The sequence below is a fragment of the Carettochelys insculpta genome, chromosome 10 (assembly GCF_033958435.1).
Source record: "Carettochelys insculpta isolate YL-2023 chromosome 10, ASM3395843v1, whole genome shotgun sequence".
Taxonomy (NCBI): Eukaryota; Metazoa; Chordata; order Testudines; family Carettochelyidae; genus Carettochelys; species Carettochelys insculpta.
In genome coordinates this window covers 7,463,021-7,479,957 of record NC_134146.1, presented here as the reverse complement: position 1 = coordinate 7,479,957, position 16,937 = coordinate 7,463,021, and the positions used below count along the sequence as shown (strand labels likewise).

Here is a 16,937-nt window from a genome sequence, read left to right as displayed (position 1 = left end):
ATAAGCTTTCGTGGGCAAAGACCCACTTCATCAGATGCACCTGACGAAGCGGGTCTTTGCCCACGAAAGCTTATGCTCCAAAATATCTGTTAGTCTATAAGGTGCCACAGGACTTCTTGTTGTTTTTGAAGATACAGACTAACTTGGCTACCTCTCTGATACTTGCCAACATTCGCCAGGCTTCTCAACACGGAACCCTCACGAATGTTGAGACCCCACTGTACTTTCTTTTCACTAACACAGAGGGAGCCATGTTAGTCTATATACTATCAAAACAAAAATGCAGTCAAGTAGCACTTTAAAGACTACCAAAATAATTTAGTAGGTGAGCTTGCGTGGGACAGACCCACTTCTTCAGTCTTCTTTCGTCTATCCCACGAAAGCTCACCTAATAATTTATTTTGTTAGTCTTTAAAGTGCTACTTGACTGCCTTTTTTTTTTTACTTTTCAGTGTGTAGTATATAAAGCAGTATAAACAAGTCATTGTCCCTATGAAATTTTAGTCTTTGCTAGTGCTTTTGATGAAGACTGTTGTAAAACTAGGCAAATATGTGGACAAACTGATGCATCCCATGGAGGACCTCTGTGTACCCTTGGCTGAGAAAAGCTGATCTAGATGACCACAGTGGTTAAAATGCTGTACCCTGTCTATGGGAGAAATTCCCAAAGCTATTGGATGTATACAAAACCCCAGTACTTCCTCACATGGATCCTAGTTCAGTAAGGGAGTTAAGCCTGTGCTTAATTATCACAAATATCAGTGGGACTTTAAACTTTACCATAGACAGAGTTTGATTTAAGTCTGTGCATAAGTATTCTGAGGAACTAGGGCCATACCTGGACTCAGCTGTGACAGATCAGCATTTCAAGACAAGATTCCAAGGTACTGAACCAATAAGCATATGATACAGAGGGTGATCCAAATAAAGATATTTATCCAGAGTTTTAGCCATGCAAGGTAGTGGTATACATGCAGAATATCTTATGCCTTTCACTCCGGAGGAGACTCGGTATTCATAAATGACCTAGAAAAATAATTGAAAAGTTAGATGGCAACGTTTGCAAGTGACACAAAATTATTCAAGATGGTTAATTGCAAAAATCGACTGAAAAGTTACTATGGGATCTCACTAAACTGGCTAACTGGGCACCAAAATGACAGATGAAATACAATGTTGATAAATGCAAAAGAATGCACACTTGAAAACACAATCCTGCATATATACAAAATGACGGAGTCTAAATTCGCTGTTACCACTACAGAAAGAGATCTTGGAGTCAGCGGCTCAATGTGCAGTAGCATTGCAGCAGTCAAAATATCTAACAGTATGTTACGAACTACTAGGAAAGAAACAGATAATACAGAAAAGAGCATAAGGCTGCTATACAAATTCAAGGAACACCTACACCTTGAATACTGCATGCAGTTCCGGTTGCCCTATCTCAAAAAAGATGTATTAGAATTGGTAAAAGTACAAAGAAGGGCAACAAAATGATTAGTGATAGGGAACAGCTTACATAGCAGGAGAGATTAAAAAGACTGTGAACGTTCAGTGTAGAAAAGAGCCAACTAACAGGGTTATGATGGAGGAATACAAAATCATGAAAGGTGTGGATAATGGTGTGAATAGGGATGTATTATTTATTACTACACAACTCAAGAACCAAATGTCACCTCATCAGTAACAGGCAGTAGGTTTAGAACAAACATACAATGTACATTCAACCTCTAGAACTTGTCAAAGGATGACTGGGTTCAAACAAGGAAGTTCATGGAAGATAGATCCATCAATGGCTATTAGAAAGACAGTCAGGGACGCACTCCCGCGCTATGGGTACCCTTAAAGCAGGCGTGTCCAACCCGCGGGCCACATGAGGCCCTGGACAGCTGGTAATGCAGCCCCACAAGATCGTAAACTTTTAACATTATTATGTGATTTGTATACATTAACTATATTATATATTTTACATGGGACCCAAGACAACTCCTCTTCACTCAATGTGGCCCAGGCAAGCCAAAAGGTTGGACACCCATGCCTTAAACCTCTGACTGCCAGAAGCTGTGACTGGACAACAGGGGTGAATCACTTGCTAATTGCCTTATTCTGTTCATTCCTCTGAAGCATCTGGCACCATCCAATGTCAGAAGGCAGGACACTTGGCTAGAAAGACAATTGGTCTAACCCAGCGTTGCTATTCTTGTTTTTTTTTTTTTTACTTATTCAGACGTGTACAATAATTCCTTATACTTCCAAAAGGTTAACCATTCAGCAATCCTTCTGGATGAAAGGTACTATAGCATAGAAGACCTTAGATTTTCAAGTATATCTCTGAATTTTCTTCTGTGGCTGGGTTTATATTCTGTAAATTATATTTTAGTGTCTTCTATCACAAAATAAAAAATGGTACACTCACCACAAATAAAAATTACTAATGGAATCTAACAAACATCTCCATCTTTACAACTTTTAATGAATCTATCATAGCTAACAAAAATTCTGAAATATTCTCTATCTTGGAGTTACTATCAAGTCGTTAATAATAAATAACCCATGTAACTTGAATTAACACAATGGGATATTTCCACGAGTAGTAGTCTTTTATAATCAGAGGCAAACATCAATATCAAGAACTGCTTTGTAGTTTTTATGATACAGCATATATTTCAACAACTTACATAAAGCATCACATAAATGCCTATACTTCCAAATCAAAATATAAATTTCAGACCTTAAATTGAGTTTATACTTCATTTGCACATGCTGCTAAGCGTTGCGTATAACAATGACCTCATTGTTTCTGGAGTTTCTAACACATGAAAAGGGAAAAATCAGAAGCAGACTTTTAAAAGGAATATATCAAACAAAATAAATGGCATAAATAAACACAATATATGAAGCTTTGGGGTGATATAAAGTTTTTATTTTTACTTGTTTGGGAAGAGCTGCATAACTCACTGTAGCTCTGCAACCAGTGAATAATGCAGTAATCTAAAAATCCAGCATATTTATTGGTAACACTCTTCAGACTAAGCTCTTGTATCTCATTTTCTCCTCATCCCTTATAAATAGGACCCATCTCTTTGCAAGAGGTAACCTACATTTTATTTCTTTATACTTTATATAAACTTGGTGACTATTTTTGGTGGAGGAAAAGAACTAGTGACTCTTTGAAACTGAGTCATAACGTAGTCAAATTAAATGATCAGGAGAACTGCATGAAAACAGTAGAGCACAGAAATAATTACAGAATATAAAGTGTGTAGCAGTTGTAGATCTGAGACATTTTCTCATAGCATGCACTCTGCATAGAGAATAACCTATTTCTAGTTGGCTACTTACATCACATTAGTATATAAGTGTCTTTCAGTTTGTAATGTGTTTATTTGCACAACACCTCTGTGAAATGAGGAAGTGTTTTCATATCCATTTTACAGATAAGATAAACTGAGGCAAAGAGACTAACTGGCCTGCCTGAGGTCCTCTAGAAAGTCTGTAGCAATTATAAGTTAACACCCTAACCACGTTGGACTATCCTTCCCCTGGACTGGAAAGGAACTTCTAAAGGTTTTCAAGTAGTTTCACGCGGTCTCTGCTTCAGTGAGGTATTTAAACATTTAAACCCAGGGATGGGGAATTCCTGGCTTTCCATCAGGATCCAGATCCCAAGGCTCAGGGCTCCCCTTCACAGAATCTGGCCCACAATGGATGGAGGGTGCAGGGCACATAGCCTTGCAGGGCAGATCAGGCAAGCCAGGTGCCAGGGGCAGGAAGTGGCTCAGGGCTCCACTACCCATGGCAGCTGTTTTCCCATCCCAGGGGAGTAGAAGCAGCCTGGGCAGCCTCTCTAACCAACTACCAGTGCTCTGATTGGCTGGAATTCTGGAGGGTAGTGTCTGGGAACAGAGGGCAGTGGTGCAGCCCCATGTCTGTCCAGGGGTGCTGCTAAGCTACATGCACCCCCATCACCTAAACGCCATACCCCCACACAGCTCTTGCACCCCCTCCCATCCAGACCCTCCCTCCCACCCCCAGCCTGTTCCTGTCCCCTCCTTCCCAGAAGCCTCACCCCTGCACAGACCCCTCCTTTCCACACCCTCCTGCACCCCCCTCACCTAGACCCACCCCACCACCTGCTCCTGCACCCAGACCTCCACCCCTCTCCTATACCCCACTCCTGCCCAGTCATCCATCCCACTCCCACACCCTCCCTCCTGCCCAGTCCTCATAGGCCTGGCTCCCAGACCATCAGGGAGCACTTCAGTGAGGGGCCTTTTTCCGTGTGTGGCTTTTCACTCCTGTGGCCCAAAAATGACTTGTCTATGGATCTGCGGCTCCCAACCTAAAAAAGATCCCACCCCCCCGATTTAAACAACAATCCTACTTTAGTCCCTGAAGAGTATTGAGGAGTTTTCTGCATCTTCTCCTCAAACATCCAGGGCTGACCGCTGTCACAGGGGGGCAGGTTTGGTCCAGTATGGCAATGCCTCTGTCCTCTGACAGCCCACGCTGGGAACGATGATGTCCTAAAATGGTTCCATAGCACGGTTAATTGGGGCAGAAGTCTTTCCTGCTAACTTGGCAAAAGCATTGTACAGGTTGAACCGCTCTCATCCAGGGCCTCTTGTCGGGCAACATCTGTACCCTCCCACTTTGCTTTTAGGCCAGCTCCCCACCTCCCGCACCCCAAAGTGTCTCACACCCGCTTGCTGCTTCTTACCTACAGCCATCATAAGCCTCCTGGCAGCGCCCAGCCATGACTGGATCAGAACAAGAGGCATTGGCAGGCAGCTCCCTGGGGGAAGGCGCAGAAACCTTTGGGTGCTAACACTCTGCAGGGGGCTGAGAGCCACTGAACTCAGCTGCGACCCCTGCAGACAGGGGAAACCACTTCAAGGCCGCTAGTCCCAGCCCCTCTGAGCGGCGAGCAAAGCAGCCCCCGCCTGTGGCACGGTTCTGTGGGCGGTGGTGCTAGGCTGAGGGGAATGGGGGCGCCGCCGCAGCGCGAGACCTTCCTGCCTCCCATTCCAACGGTCACCGCTCAGGCTGGTGTGGGGGGAAGCTGTTGCCCCCGCGCAGAGCAGTCACACTCCGCGCGGCTGCCCCCAGGAGGCGCTCCCCGGCGGCTGCGCGGGCAGGGAGGCGTGGACAGGGGGAGGGGAAAAAAGGCTGCGGGCGGGCGTCTGCAACCTGAGAGCTGAAAGGGCTGTGGGGCTTGGCTGTTGCTCGCTCTCTTTCTCTCTCTCTGCCTCGCGCTGTTGTCGTTGCTGCTGTCGGCGCGAGCCTGCCGCCTGCAGCTGAGCGGCGCTGGCGCTGTGCATGCTGGGCTCCGATCATGGTGGGCTCGCGCTAGCGGCAGGAAGGGCTCGCGCTAGTGCCCCGCGCGCCGGCAGCCCGCGGCCGCGCTCTCCGCTCGAGACCGGCCGGCGGCGGGGCGCCTGAGGCGAAGACGGCCGGGGGGGCGTCGCAGCAAGCGGGGCAGGACCGCGCCCGCGCCCCCGCCCACGCCCCCGCCGCGCGCCCAGCCCCAGGAGATGGTGACACATGCGGCGCGCGGGCAGGAGCATGGTGGAGAGGACCAGCAAGTTCCTGCTCATCGTGGCCGGCTCGGTGTGCTTCATGCTCATCCTGTACCAGTACGTGGGGCCCGGGCTGAGCCTGGGGGCGCCCAGCGGCCGCGCCCCGGCCGACGAGCTGGACCTCTTCCCGACGCCCGACCCGCACTATGTCAAGAAGTACTACTTCCCCGTGCGGGCGCTGGAGCGGGCGCTCGACTTCGACATGAAGGGCGAGGACGTGATCGTCTTCCTGCACATCCAGAAGACGGGCGGCACCACCTTCGGCCGCCACCTGGTGCAGAACGTGCGGCTCGAGGTGCCCTGCGACTGCCGGCCCGGGCAGAAGAAGTGCACCTGCTACCGGCCCAACCGCCGGGAGACCTGGCTCTTCTCGCGCTTCTCCACCGGCTGGAGCTGCGGGCTGCACGCCGACTGGACCGAGCTCACCAGCTGTGTGCCCGGCGTGCTGGACAAGCGGGAGAGCGCCGCGCTCAAAGCCCCCAGGTGAGCGAGCGGCACTGAACGCCCCTGCACCCCTAGCCGGAGAGCTCCCCTCTGCACCGTCATTGCATGCACTGCATACCCAGCCCGGGAACTCTGTGCACCCCCAGCCCGCCGGCGTGCACGGTGCGCCCCTGAACCCCTAGCCAGGGAGCTCGCCTGTGCACCGTTACGGCATGCACTGCACACCCAGCACAGGAATCCTCTGCACCTCACCATGTGCAATGAACTTTCCGTGCTCCCAGTGCATGGCCATACTTTGCACACTCCCACATCTCCTAATCAGAGAACTCCCCTGTACCATAAGAGCATGCAGTGCAACACCGAGCACGGGACCTCTGTCACCTCACCTTGCAATGAACTCTCTTCACCTCCAAACCGTGGGCATACACTGCACTTCCCTGAACCCCTGCGCTGGGAACATCATGGCATTCGCTGCATCCTCCTCAGTACCTCCAGGCCATTAGCATTCACTGTGTGCCCAGCACAGGAATTTCCTTGCACCCTCACGGTGGGCTTTGAACTCCTTTGCACCCCCCAGTCAGCGTGCATGCACTGCATTCCCCTGGACCCCTCGCCTGGGACAACTCCATCTGCACTGTCAGGGCAGGTACTGCATCACCTTCTGCAGCCCCAACCTCTGGGCATGCACTGTGCACCCAACACAGAAGTTCTACTGCACTTTCAGGGTGGGCACTGACCTCCTTTCTGCACCACCAGCACATGGGCATGGACTCACCCCCTTGTGCATCGCAGTCCAACCTTTGCAAGCACTGCATTTCTTTGCACGCTTAGTCAGAGGTCCCCTTCTGCCCCCCCGCCCATGGTGTACTCAGCCCTTCAGTGTGCATATCAGCCCCAGCTCAGGTGCATCTCCTCTTCATGCATAGCACTCCTCTCTGCACCCCCTCAGCCAGGGCACCCTCTTTTGTACCCCCCAGAGTATAGACTACACTTTCATCTGAACACTCACAGCCTCTACCCCGTTGCACTGACTGCACTTCTGTCTGTTCCTCCAGCACATGCCACTGGTTGTGTTACTCCTCTGTTGCACCCTGTCCTTGCCACCCCCCTATGCAGCCCATAGCACTGTACTCCCCTCCACACACTTAACCCAGACAAGTAATCTATTTGCATCCCCAAGATATGCAATGCATCTTCTCTCTGCACTCCCATCTGTGATATGCGCATCCCCACAGCATGCATTCATCTGCAACCCCAGCTTCCATGATGACACACACTGCACTTGCCCTAAGCACCCTCTTTGCCCATACCATTAGAGACACTGTACATCTTTACTTCACTCTAGCCCACCTCACTGAGTTCTTTGAGCCTCCTCTTCTCTGTACCCCTCAGCCAGGCACCTCTCTCTGCTCATCCCAAGGCATATGTGGCGTGTCTGCTTTGCATTTCCATCCAAACATTCCTGTAGTCACCCCACTGCGGGCATTACATTTCCCCTCTGCACCCCCAGCCCAGCCTCTTCCCACCCCGTGGCAGGGTCTGCATCCCCAGCCCAGAAACCTGCTTCCACTCACTTCATGGCATGTATTGTGCCTCCTGCTTGCATGCCCAATGTGTGTCCTGTACTACTGAGCCTGTGCAGCCTTCCGGTACTCCCCACTCTATTACTACTTCTTTCCTATGCATCCTACAGCCTGGTCACTTGTCTCTGCACTTCCAGCCTCTGCTCCCCTCTCTGGATCCCCTGCCGCATACATCACACTGCCAGCCCAGGTAGCTCAGACTTTGTAATCTTGCTAATATGCAGCCTTGTTCTATATGCCTTACATTAACCCTGTACCCTCTATCCTATACCCCACCTCCCATCTTGTGCACCCTCCACTCCTCAGCTCAGCCTTATCCTTGCCTGTTTAGCATATATGCCCACCTTACTCTGTGTGTCCTGAACCCTCCTATAACCCATTTAACCTGTACACCCTCAATTCCAGGCAAGAGGGAGACAATACAACCAGTCCCCTTCACACTTACCACTCCACTGCATGTACATGCACCATCATGGCCATATTCCACTTTGCATACCCTACGCAGCCCTAAAAACAGACTGTAAATGCCCACTTATCCCCCCAAAATTCTTTGCACAATAAGTGCTGCTTCAGAAGCCTTAGATAGAAACAGCATGTTTCTCTGGTAATCCTCAATCCACATTCCCTTTATCTCCCTTTGATTTTCACTTGGGCAAGAGAGAGAACATCACTCCAAAATCCCAGGCACGAGAACTCACTCACAATTTCATTCTTACACATGGCCTATCCAGCCCCTCTCACAGACGCTGTATCCTCCTTATAGACTAACAGATATTTTGGAGCATAAACTTCAACTGAGAAAGGGGGTCTTTGCCAATGAAGATTTATGCTCCTAAATATCTGTTAGTCTGTAAGGTGCCACAGACTACTTGTTTTTGAAGATACAGACTAACTCAGCTACTCTCTGATACTTGTATCCCCCTGCATTCCTGTGCTCTATTAGCCTTCATTCCACTGCCCTAGTCTTAATTTGTTCTGAAGCTGCTAATTTATAAACTTCATTTAGCTTCTTTAAAAGCCACTCCTGTTGTTCTCATTCCTGCTTCCTTAATTTAACATTTTATGTCTTTGATTCCCAGTGATATGGTAATTTTTTAACTCATCCCTGTCACTGGAAATACCATACACAATCTCTCTAGTGAATGTAAACCACTGTTATTACTATACTGTTTATAATTTTTCCATAAGTTTCATTCTCAGAGCTATGCAACATTTTATGAAATCATTTGTTAATGTCGTGTGCTGTATATGTACTGTTGATGGTATACAGTACATTTTCCCTTTAGTGAACAGCAGTCTTAGAGCAAGTCTGTGTTTTAGCATCACTGTTCTTTTTTTTTTCTTGTGCCTTTTAAACCATTTAGTTGGTTTTGACCTAAGAACAGAGTGCAGTTATTAATGTATTCTTTATTGCGTCTGTTATGATTACTGCTCTTTTCAACTGATTTCAGTTAGTTTCAGCATTAGTCATCCCAATACTACACTTGAGTCACTGTCATGCTGGCTGACCCAGGATACGTAGCCAGAGAGATTCAGTCCTATCAGGCTTTCCTTGTGATCTTTTTCTTTCTACGGCTTTTGTAAACATTTATAAACAAAATCCCCTTCAGTTGTCCTGTTGGTATTGTGCTTTAGTGATGTGCTGCAATGAACGCTGCTCAAAGTTCAAATCTGATAAATACCCTGTCTGTGAACCCTGGTGTCCAGCTAGCAAACTGTTAATCTGCCATAAAGACCTTTATAATGTTTTATGGGTAGATCCAGACACCTGTGTGCTTTTGCAGGTTTCTAAGTTGTGCTTAAACCTAGTCTACCTTAATCTCCCTTGCTTTTTCATACCATTGCTACTGAACAGCAGAATGCTGTTGTAATGAGAACATACAGATTGCGAAAATGGCTGCTCAGTTACCTTTAGTCTTAAAGGCTTAATATTTAGGTTTTCATCAAGATGGTTCTGCTTTTGGGAGTGGATCCTGTGGAAAACACCTTAGTGTATTTTATAGGGGCTGCAAAACCAAATGACTAATTTTATTTTTTAAAGTAAGGTTTAAATGGGGTGGTTTTCCCGCTAATATCTGGGTTTTTTGGGGGGATTTAAGGCATTTGATCATTTTAAAATGTATCTGTGCTCAAAGCATAATGAAAAAATAATCTAGTCCCGTGTGTCACTCAATGTTAGTTTTGCTGAGTTCTGTGGTCTCTTTGTTCCTGCTATCCCACCTGGGATGGGATGGTGGAATAGCGGTTTTGATAACCTTGTTACCATAATCTTCATTTGTTAACACACTGTTCATGGCCTTTCATTAACTTCGAACTGGGGATAATTTTGGTGTGATACACAGCTGACTGTTGGTTTTTATAACATTGCCCCAGCATGCTGCATCTATTGTATTGTAGTACTGTTTATTGTGTTTGTAGGGCACCTCACAAAAAGATAACATTTCACTGGCTTGTAATGAAACCAGGATTAATAAGTGAGAGATGTTTGTTTAAAATCAGTGACATAGTGAATTTAATTTGTACAGATGAAAAAGAATACCTTCTTGTATTATTTCCACTACGCTAGCAATCATATCCCTTCATTTCCCTGGTCTGAATAATGTATCTGAGTCATCAAAACTGTGCATTACACAGAAGTTAGGGTTGAAATAGGGTTTGACTATGAAATTCTCCCAACAGAACCACCTGTGTTAATTTGAATGCAGTAAGACTTCAGAATTTTGAAGCTACTTTTACAGCTTGTCTGCACTGCAGACATGAAATTCATCTTTCAGTTCATTCCTTTATATTCAGTACCTAAAACAAGTTTACCAACTTTGCTCTTTCCAGCTATTGCATCGGCCTTAAAAGAGTGGGAGAGCAATATGTTTGCCTGAAACATAACAGTCATCAACTGATTAAAAATCTGTCTAACACTTTGGCTTCTAGAACATCTTGGAAAGCTTGAAGGTCATTCAGAAATGTCCACATGAACAAATCATGAAGTAAAAGCTGTTAGCTGTGTAAGGAATGCAGTTTTATCAATGCATATTGCCCAATCATACTACATTCCATAACCTAGGCATGGTACGTAACCTTACAATGCACTTGTCTTTTTATTGTTCTGCTGTTGTGAGTTGGCCTTAAGAATGTCTAGAGACTGCAAATTCCTGCCTTTTGTTTGGCTGTTTTTTTATTTTTTTCTTGCATTGATATGGTAAACAAGTGACAGACATTTTAAGGGTCAGCACTCTTAAAGTTTATGCTGTTTTTTGGTCTTTGAGTGATGTTTACCATGCTTTGTATATAAAAGACTTAATAAATTTGTTTTTGGATGAGCATTTCTTGAAGTAAATATAACATTTTGTACACATAGAGTAAAAGGAATAAATTAACTTCTGTGCTTGCTATTTGGAAATAAAGTGAGCTCCATTGTGCACAAAAAGTGTATGTTACATTCAGTCTGTACAGGATGACTTTGTTAGGAGGTTAGACTATGAGCTTTTTGAGAATGGAAGCCTCTTCTTTATTCTTCACAGTTTAGTTTTTAATACATATTGTTCAATATTTTGGAAACTGGCTAGTGATTTTTTGGTACCCTCTTTGAAACACAGCAGCCTGATATTCAGAAGGCAGGAGCTCAGTGCTTCCTGTAACTTTGGGTTTCTTTCATTTGTCTCAAGTTAAGCATCTAAAATTGAAACTCCCAAAATCTTGGGTTGCTTTTTAAATCTTCACCATTATATTTTGCATCAATTCAGTTCCTTAGCCTAATTGTCACTATTAATTGGTTGTGCAAAGTAATCTACTCCACTCGGGGCTTGTTGTGAATTGGTGGTTTTGAACCAGTGGTCCCACAGACTATGACTGAGATTTCCAAAGAGGGTCTGAATTGTTTTAGGATCTGTAAATGGGCAAAAAAGGTTGAAAACCACTGATCTAAATCCCTTGAAGTGAATGGAAGGATTCCTGGACCATCCTCTAATGCAGTAGTGCCCAAACTTTTCCTGTCTCACCCTTCTTTGAGTCATGGAACATGTTGCTGCCTCCATCTGTAACTGCACAGTTGGCTTCAGTAGAGGAGCTTGGTCTGAAGGTGGAGCTTGTTTGCTGAGCTCTGGATGCAGAAAGAACTGGGAATAGATGTGAAGCTGGCCTGGAAAGGGAAAGAGCAGAGCAGGGCCAGTCCCAGAGCAGGGGATGTAGATGGGCTGGGGCAGAATGGAGCTGGGTGGCATCCCCGCCCCCCCTCGGGCCATAGGGCCTGGACTTCTGCCCTCACTGCATAGTGCCCCAGATGTTTCTTTGTGCCACCTTGGTGTGCCCCACGGTTTGGGAACCACTGCCCTAAGGGCACTGTGGTGTTTCACTCTGCCTGCTGCACCTATTTTCCCCTCTTCCCAGGACAGCGAAGAACTAGATGTTCTCAAGACCTAGTGAGCCTCACGCCATCCCTTTTTAATTGTGTTCTGTGGGAACGTTAAGGTCATAAATAAAGTTAAGCTAAGGGGAGATCCAGTCCCTTATTCTAGTCACCGAAAACAATCTTTATAGTGATCCCTACTGGTTCGTTCCTCATTGTGTCAAAACAAGAGCATGTAAACTGGTTACTTTCCTGAAGATTCATTGTTCGTGAGGAGATAATTTATAAGGCATGTAGCTGTTTTAAATATCCATTCATCTCAAGCTGTTAGTTGCTTTAGGATAGCCTGCATATTTGGCAGAACACTAGAACTGCATTGCTCTCCACCCCCATTTAATTTCTGTTTCAAACACTGTCTAGATTGCTTCTTTTATTTTCTTTTTTAATGAGCCTCCTCAAGAGGCTAACTTAATCTTGGCTTTATGTATGCATTTATGTGCGAGTCTGTCACAGAAGTTCACCTGCTGAGCTTTTCATCTACATTTCATGCTATGCTCAAGTAATTGACAGGAACATTTTTTTTTTCTGATCACAAATACAAAATCCCTCTTCCCCACCCTCAACTGGAGACTTGAATGTTTTATAAACAATAAAATACCATATAAAAACATTAAAATGCAAAAGCCCAGATGTCTGTTGTTGGTTTTCAGTAACACCCATAGTTAAGCAAATCGGTTTGCCTGGATTCTGGAGTCTCTGGCAAGCTATTTACAGTGTTTGTTTTGTTCAGGTTTTATTTTATTTTATTTTATTTAAAAATAATTACCAGAGCCCAGCAAATGTGGAGGATTTTTGCTAGTTAGATTTTTCTAATGCGTGAACTTTCACAGTTTCATACCACATCTTTCTTTGTGTCGCTCTGCACTAGATTGGATTTTTACTGTGTGTGCTTATGAGCTGTGGAGACACATTGTCAAGACATGAACTGTTTGAGAGCGAAAGGTTTTGCCAAAAAGTGTGTAGAATATTAACAGTTTTCAGAAACTCAGATTTATACATGCCTGAGGAAGTGTTTGGGTCGTATGTATGTGCAGAGAGTTAAGAACATTATTCACAAGTCAGCTACACTGGAGTGGGTTTGGAGTATCCTGCTTAAGACAGTTCAATGGTAACAGGGTAAAACCATTGATAGTAAGAGGAGAGAGACCTTTGGCATGTGGGAAACTGCAGTCCTTTGTCCCCCCAGGTATGTTACAGCTGGTTGGCCAGATGTGGAGCCCCATACAATTTGGCCAGTGTTCTGACTCCTGCACCCGAGACAGATGGCTCTTAAATAGGGATGTAAGTAGGGATGTTTAATTAGTTAACAGGTTAGATCATAAGTTCCCAAACTGGACAATGGGAAACTTGGCCATGCCCACGAAAAGTGAATATTTGGCTAAGTAAAATCATGCCAGGCTATAGATGTTGCTGGACAAGAGAGTTCTGGATCAGAGACGTGTTCAACATGTACTTAGCTTGGGGTCTGCGGTGAAGTTTTGTGAGTCTCCAGCTCCTCACTGGGAATTGGGGGGTGGCTTTAAGTTAATCTTTAATAAAGCGCATACCCCTGAAGTGACTAAAGCCTATTAAAGCAGATGTGCACTTATCTAGCTTGACCAACCAGGGCACGTTTGGTGTGTATTCTAAGGATTTTCTCCCTGAAGAGGAGCAATGAAGGTGGTTTTTTGTACACCAGCATGAGAGTTGGAAGCATTTATACTTCTCTTAAAAAAGCACTGCTGCAGGTGCTCCCTCTTGTAACCTGGAGGTTTCTATAACTCCCTTTTTGGGCAATCCAATCACCTCCACCCCAAACTAAAGAGAGACTGTATACCTTTTTGTATCATGCTTTCACTGACTTGGAGGATTGTGCTCTTGATGAACTTGCAGAGAAAGCTTAAAGACTGTGCTGGTACACATACATAGTAATACAGGGTTCTGTGATTGGTTCTGGGATGATACTAATACCTAAACAAAGATGAGCGACAACCCAGTCTTCTAAAAGAACGTTGTTTTGTGTTGCCTTTGATCACTTCACTTTCTGTAGTATCCAGTTGTGCTAACCACTTGTCTTAGCTGAACCTTTGTTTGTGGCTGCTGTGCATTGCCAGGGATGAATGCTTGTTCATCTGTTTCTCATGTGTCTGTTCAAAACAGTGGCTAGGTTTCTGAGAGTAGAGAAACAAGATGGGGAAGGTAACATTTTTAATTGCACCAACTTCTGTTGGTGAGGGAGACAAGCTTTTTAGCTTGTACCCGGCGGCTGATGGGATTGATGGACCCCAAGGCAATAAGGGGAGGGACACCTGGGAGGCCTTGGGTGGAAGGCAGCCAGCCCTCAGGGCTACCAGGACCATGCCGTGCCCCCTTCCCTCCAGGCCTCAGAGCAGCATTCTAGTAATTTAAAGGGCCTGGGGCTCCCAATTGCCCCTTTAGCCCTCAACCCTTTTTCTTTCATTGGTGAGCCTGCCTTACACAGAGGTATTTGGTAGATGTTATGCAAGAGTTATGTGGTTGTGGTATGACAGCTCTTTTGGCCTGGAAGCAAAGATTGACTGTACAGTTGTGGTTTGAAGAACAGAAAGAAAATACCTGGTTAGAGTTCAAGTAGGCATATCTGATTGGTTTAATGTGTCCTATCTATTTTGCTTGGTGTGTTTGTCTGCCTCTTGCACATTTTGCTCTTTGGTTACTTTTGATGGGTATCATAAGTACGCTGACTTCAGTCACTTGTAGAATCAGAGCTGTTACTTGTCTCTTCTTCCATTTTCCACAAGATGTCTCTTTGTTCCAAACTATTACTGATTTGGCCGCTAGCTATATTACCATGCTCATGGCAAAACTTTTATTTGGCTGTTTTAGGAGTAAATAAAACTCCAAAGCAATGTGTGTGTGTCTATGGTTACTTCAGAAAGCCAAATGGCATATCTCTCTTTCCCCAAATGTTGTGTCTTCATGAAGTTGAGCCTTGGTTGCATTTAAATTCTTTCAAAATAGGTGATATTGGTGGTGGGAATTTCCTTGGTTAATTTAGAATGGTTCCTCATGCAGCAAGGCTATTTTTTCTGCGTTCTGCTGTCACAGTAGGTGTAGCTATTTACTCAAGATTCTTTAGTAGAATTTTGGTTTGGGGGTGGGTTGGAAGGAAATGATACTGACATTTTTGATTCACTAGGAGGAGATGAGCATGGGAAAGCATAGAGATGTTAGAATTTATTGCGTATTCTGCCAGCTCTGGGATGGGGTGATGGCTGTCTGGAAGGGCTTTTTTATCTTTTGCTTTCCATCATTTTGAATGGCCTTAAAAGTATTGATTCATCAGTGGAATTTCTGGTTAGTGCCTTTCTAAGGTGACATAGTCCCTATAATTGCATGTTACTGCTTTTTTTAAAAAAAATTTCTCCCCTCTTGCTATTCCTCAATACAGAAATTGGATTCTCTACAATGTTCTCTCTCTATCCACATGCATATGCCTTTGGGAATTATTGTTATCAAGAGACCAACACCTAAATCAGTCTATTCTGCAGCACTTCAGATTTCAGGTTTGAATTGATGTTGCAGTTAGTTTGGTTATGTTTTCATGAGTGGAGGGAGCATTCACCAGATATTTGTCCTTGTCCTTTGTTTCCTAAAAATCTACTGTGTACAGGAAGCAAAGGGTCTACGGTAAGAAATCTATTCTTAATTGGGTTTGGCTGTGACTGTGTTACAGAGCCTGAGTTGGTGCTTTATATGCTGTCCTGCTTCTGGGAACTTCTGATTAGAGGTGTGAGATAGGCGGCCTTTTAGCCCTTACTCTAAATTGGGCTTGTCTACACTACCACCTGCCTTCGAAGGAAGGATGGTAATTCGGGTGTTGGGAGTTCACTAATGAAGTGCTGCCGTGCATAGGTAGCATTTCATTAAGCAAATCCCGTCCCCCACCCCCGGCGGCAACTTTGAAATTTAAAACTTCAGAGTACTGGCACGTGTCCTGGCCGCGGCTCACCCACCGGTACTTCAAAGTGCCAGGGCAACTTCGAAGTCCCCTTACTCCCATTTTGTATGGAGATGAGGTGTGACGTGTGTGCCAGTATGGAAGAGATAACAAAATTAATTGTGCATATAGATGATCTGTGGTAGTTACCCGAGAGGTTTGGGGTGGAGGAGCAGGCTCAGGGCAGGAGCTTGGGTTGAGCATGTGAGGTCTAGACAGGAGTTAGGGTGAAAGAAGGGGGATCAGGATTTGACTGTAGGGACTAGGAGGGAGTTAGGATGGTGGAGGGGGCTTGAGGCTGGGACAGAGGATTGGGATGTAGGGCACTTGGCTGCAGGAACTTTCGTTTGGTGGTGGTGGGGAGCAGATGGTTCTGTGCTGCCCCTTGCTCACCTGCAGACATTGCTTCCTGCAGCTCCTATTGGCTGTGATTCCAGCCACAAGAAGAAGGGTTTTGTGTTTGCCCTCCCCTGCTGCCAGGAAGGGATTGCCCACAGCACAGGACCTTTTATAGACAGTAGCCCCTAAAGCCCCTTTCTTAATCCTGCCCTGCAGGTTTGTTAGGCAGCTACATGGCTGCACAGTTTACAGGGAAACTTGGTCAGAAGTCTTCTGTCTCACACCTCTAGCCCTAATGTGAAACCATGGATCGTAGCAATTGCGTTGTTCATATACTCAAGGCATCCACAAAGGTTGGTGAGCATTGTCCTGCACCGCGGTGGTAAGATGTGCTGGTGTTAACCTAAAATAAGCCTTGAGTGCAAACTGTTTGACACCTATATTCTAATCCTAATCTCAAATTTATATTTTCTATGCAGCCATCTCATTACCTCCAGAATCGGCTGATGTGTCTTTATACAAATCTTAAATAATTTTGAACATTTTTTTTTCCTGCTGCTTTGTTTCCACTCTTTGTTAATGATCAGCCTTTCATAATACTTGCCTGCCTTTTTATGGAGGAAATATTTGGC

The 16,937-nt window shown here is 45.4% G+C and overlaps 1 protein-coding gene and 1 long non-coding RNA gene across 2 annotated transcripts in view; one reads left to right on the top strand and one right to left on the bottom strand.

Moving 5' to 3' along the window:
• Nucleotides 1–939: 939 nt before the first annotated feature.
• LOC142018550 (uncharacterized) lies at nucleotides 940–5,134 on the bottom strand. Its single transcript, XR_012646852.1, has 4 exons — nucleotides 4,721–5,134; nucleotides 4,385–4,526; nucleotides 2,732–2,809; nucleotides 940–1,026 (listed from the first exon to the last, which is right to left on the bottom strand). It is a non-coding gene; the product is annotated as an uncharacterized LOC142018550 (long non-coding RNA).
• A 97-nt stretch (nucleotides 5,135–5,231) lies between these two features.
• Nucleotides 5,232–16,937, top strand: part of HS6ST1 (heparan sulfate 6-O-sulfotransferase 1) — a 329,701-nt gene continuing 317,995 nt past the window's right edge. The window contains exon 1 of the mRNA XM_075004452.1: nucleotides 5,232–6,062. Within this exon, the coding sequence (XP_074860553.1) occupies nucleotides 5,545–6,062 (518 nt within the window). The 5' untranslated portion in view covers nucleotides 5,232–5,544. The remainder of the gene's footprint in view (nucleotides 6,063–16,937) is intronic.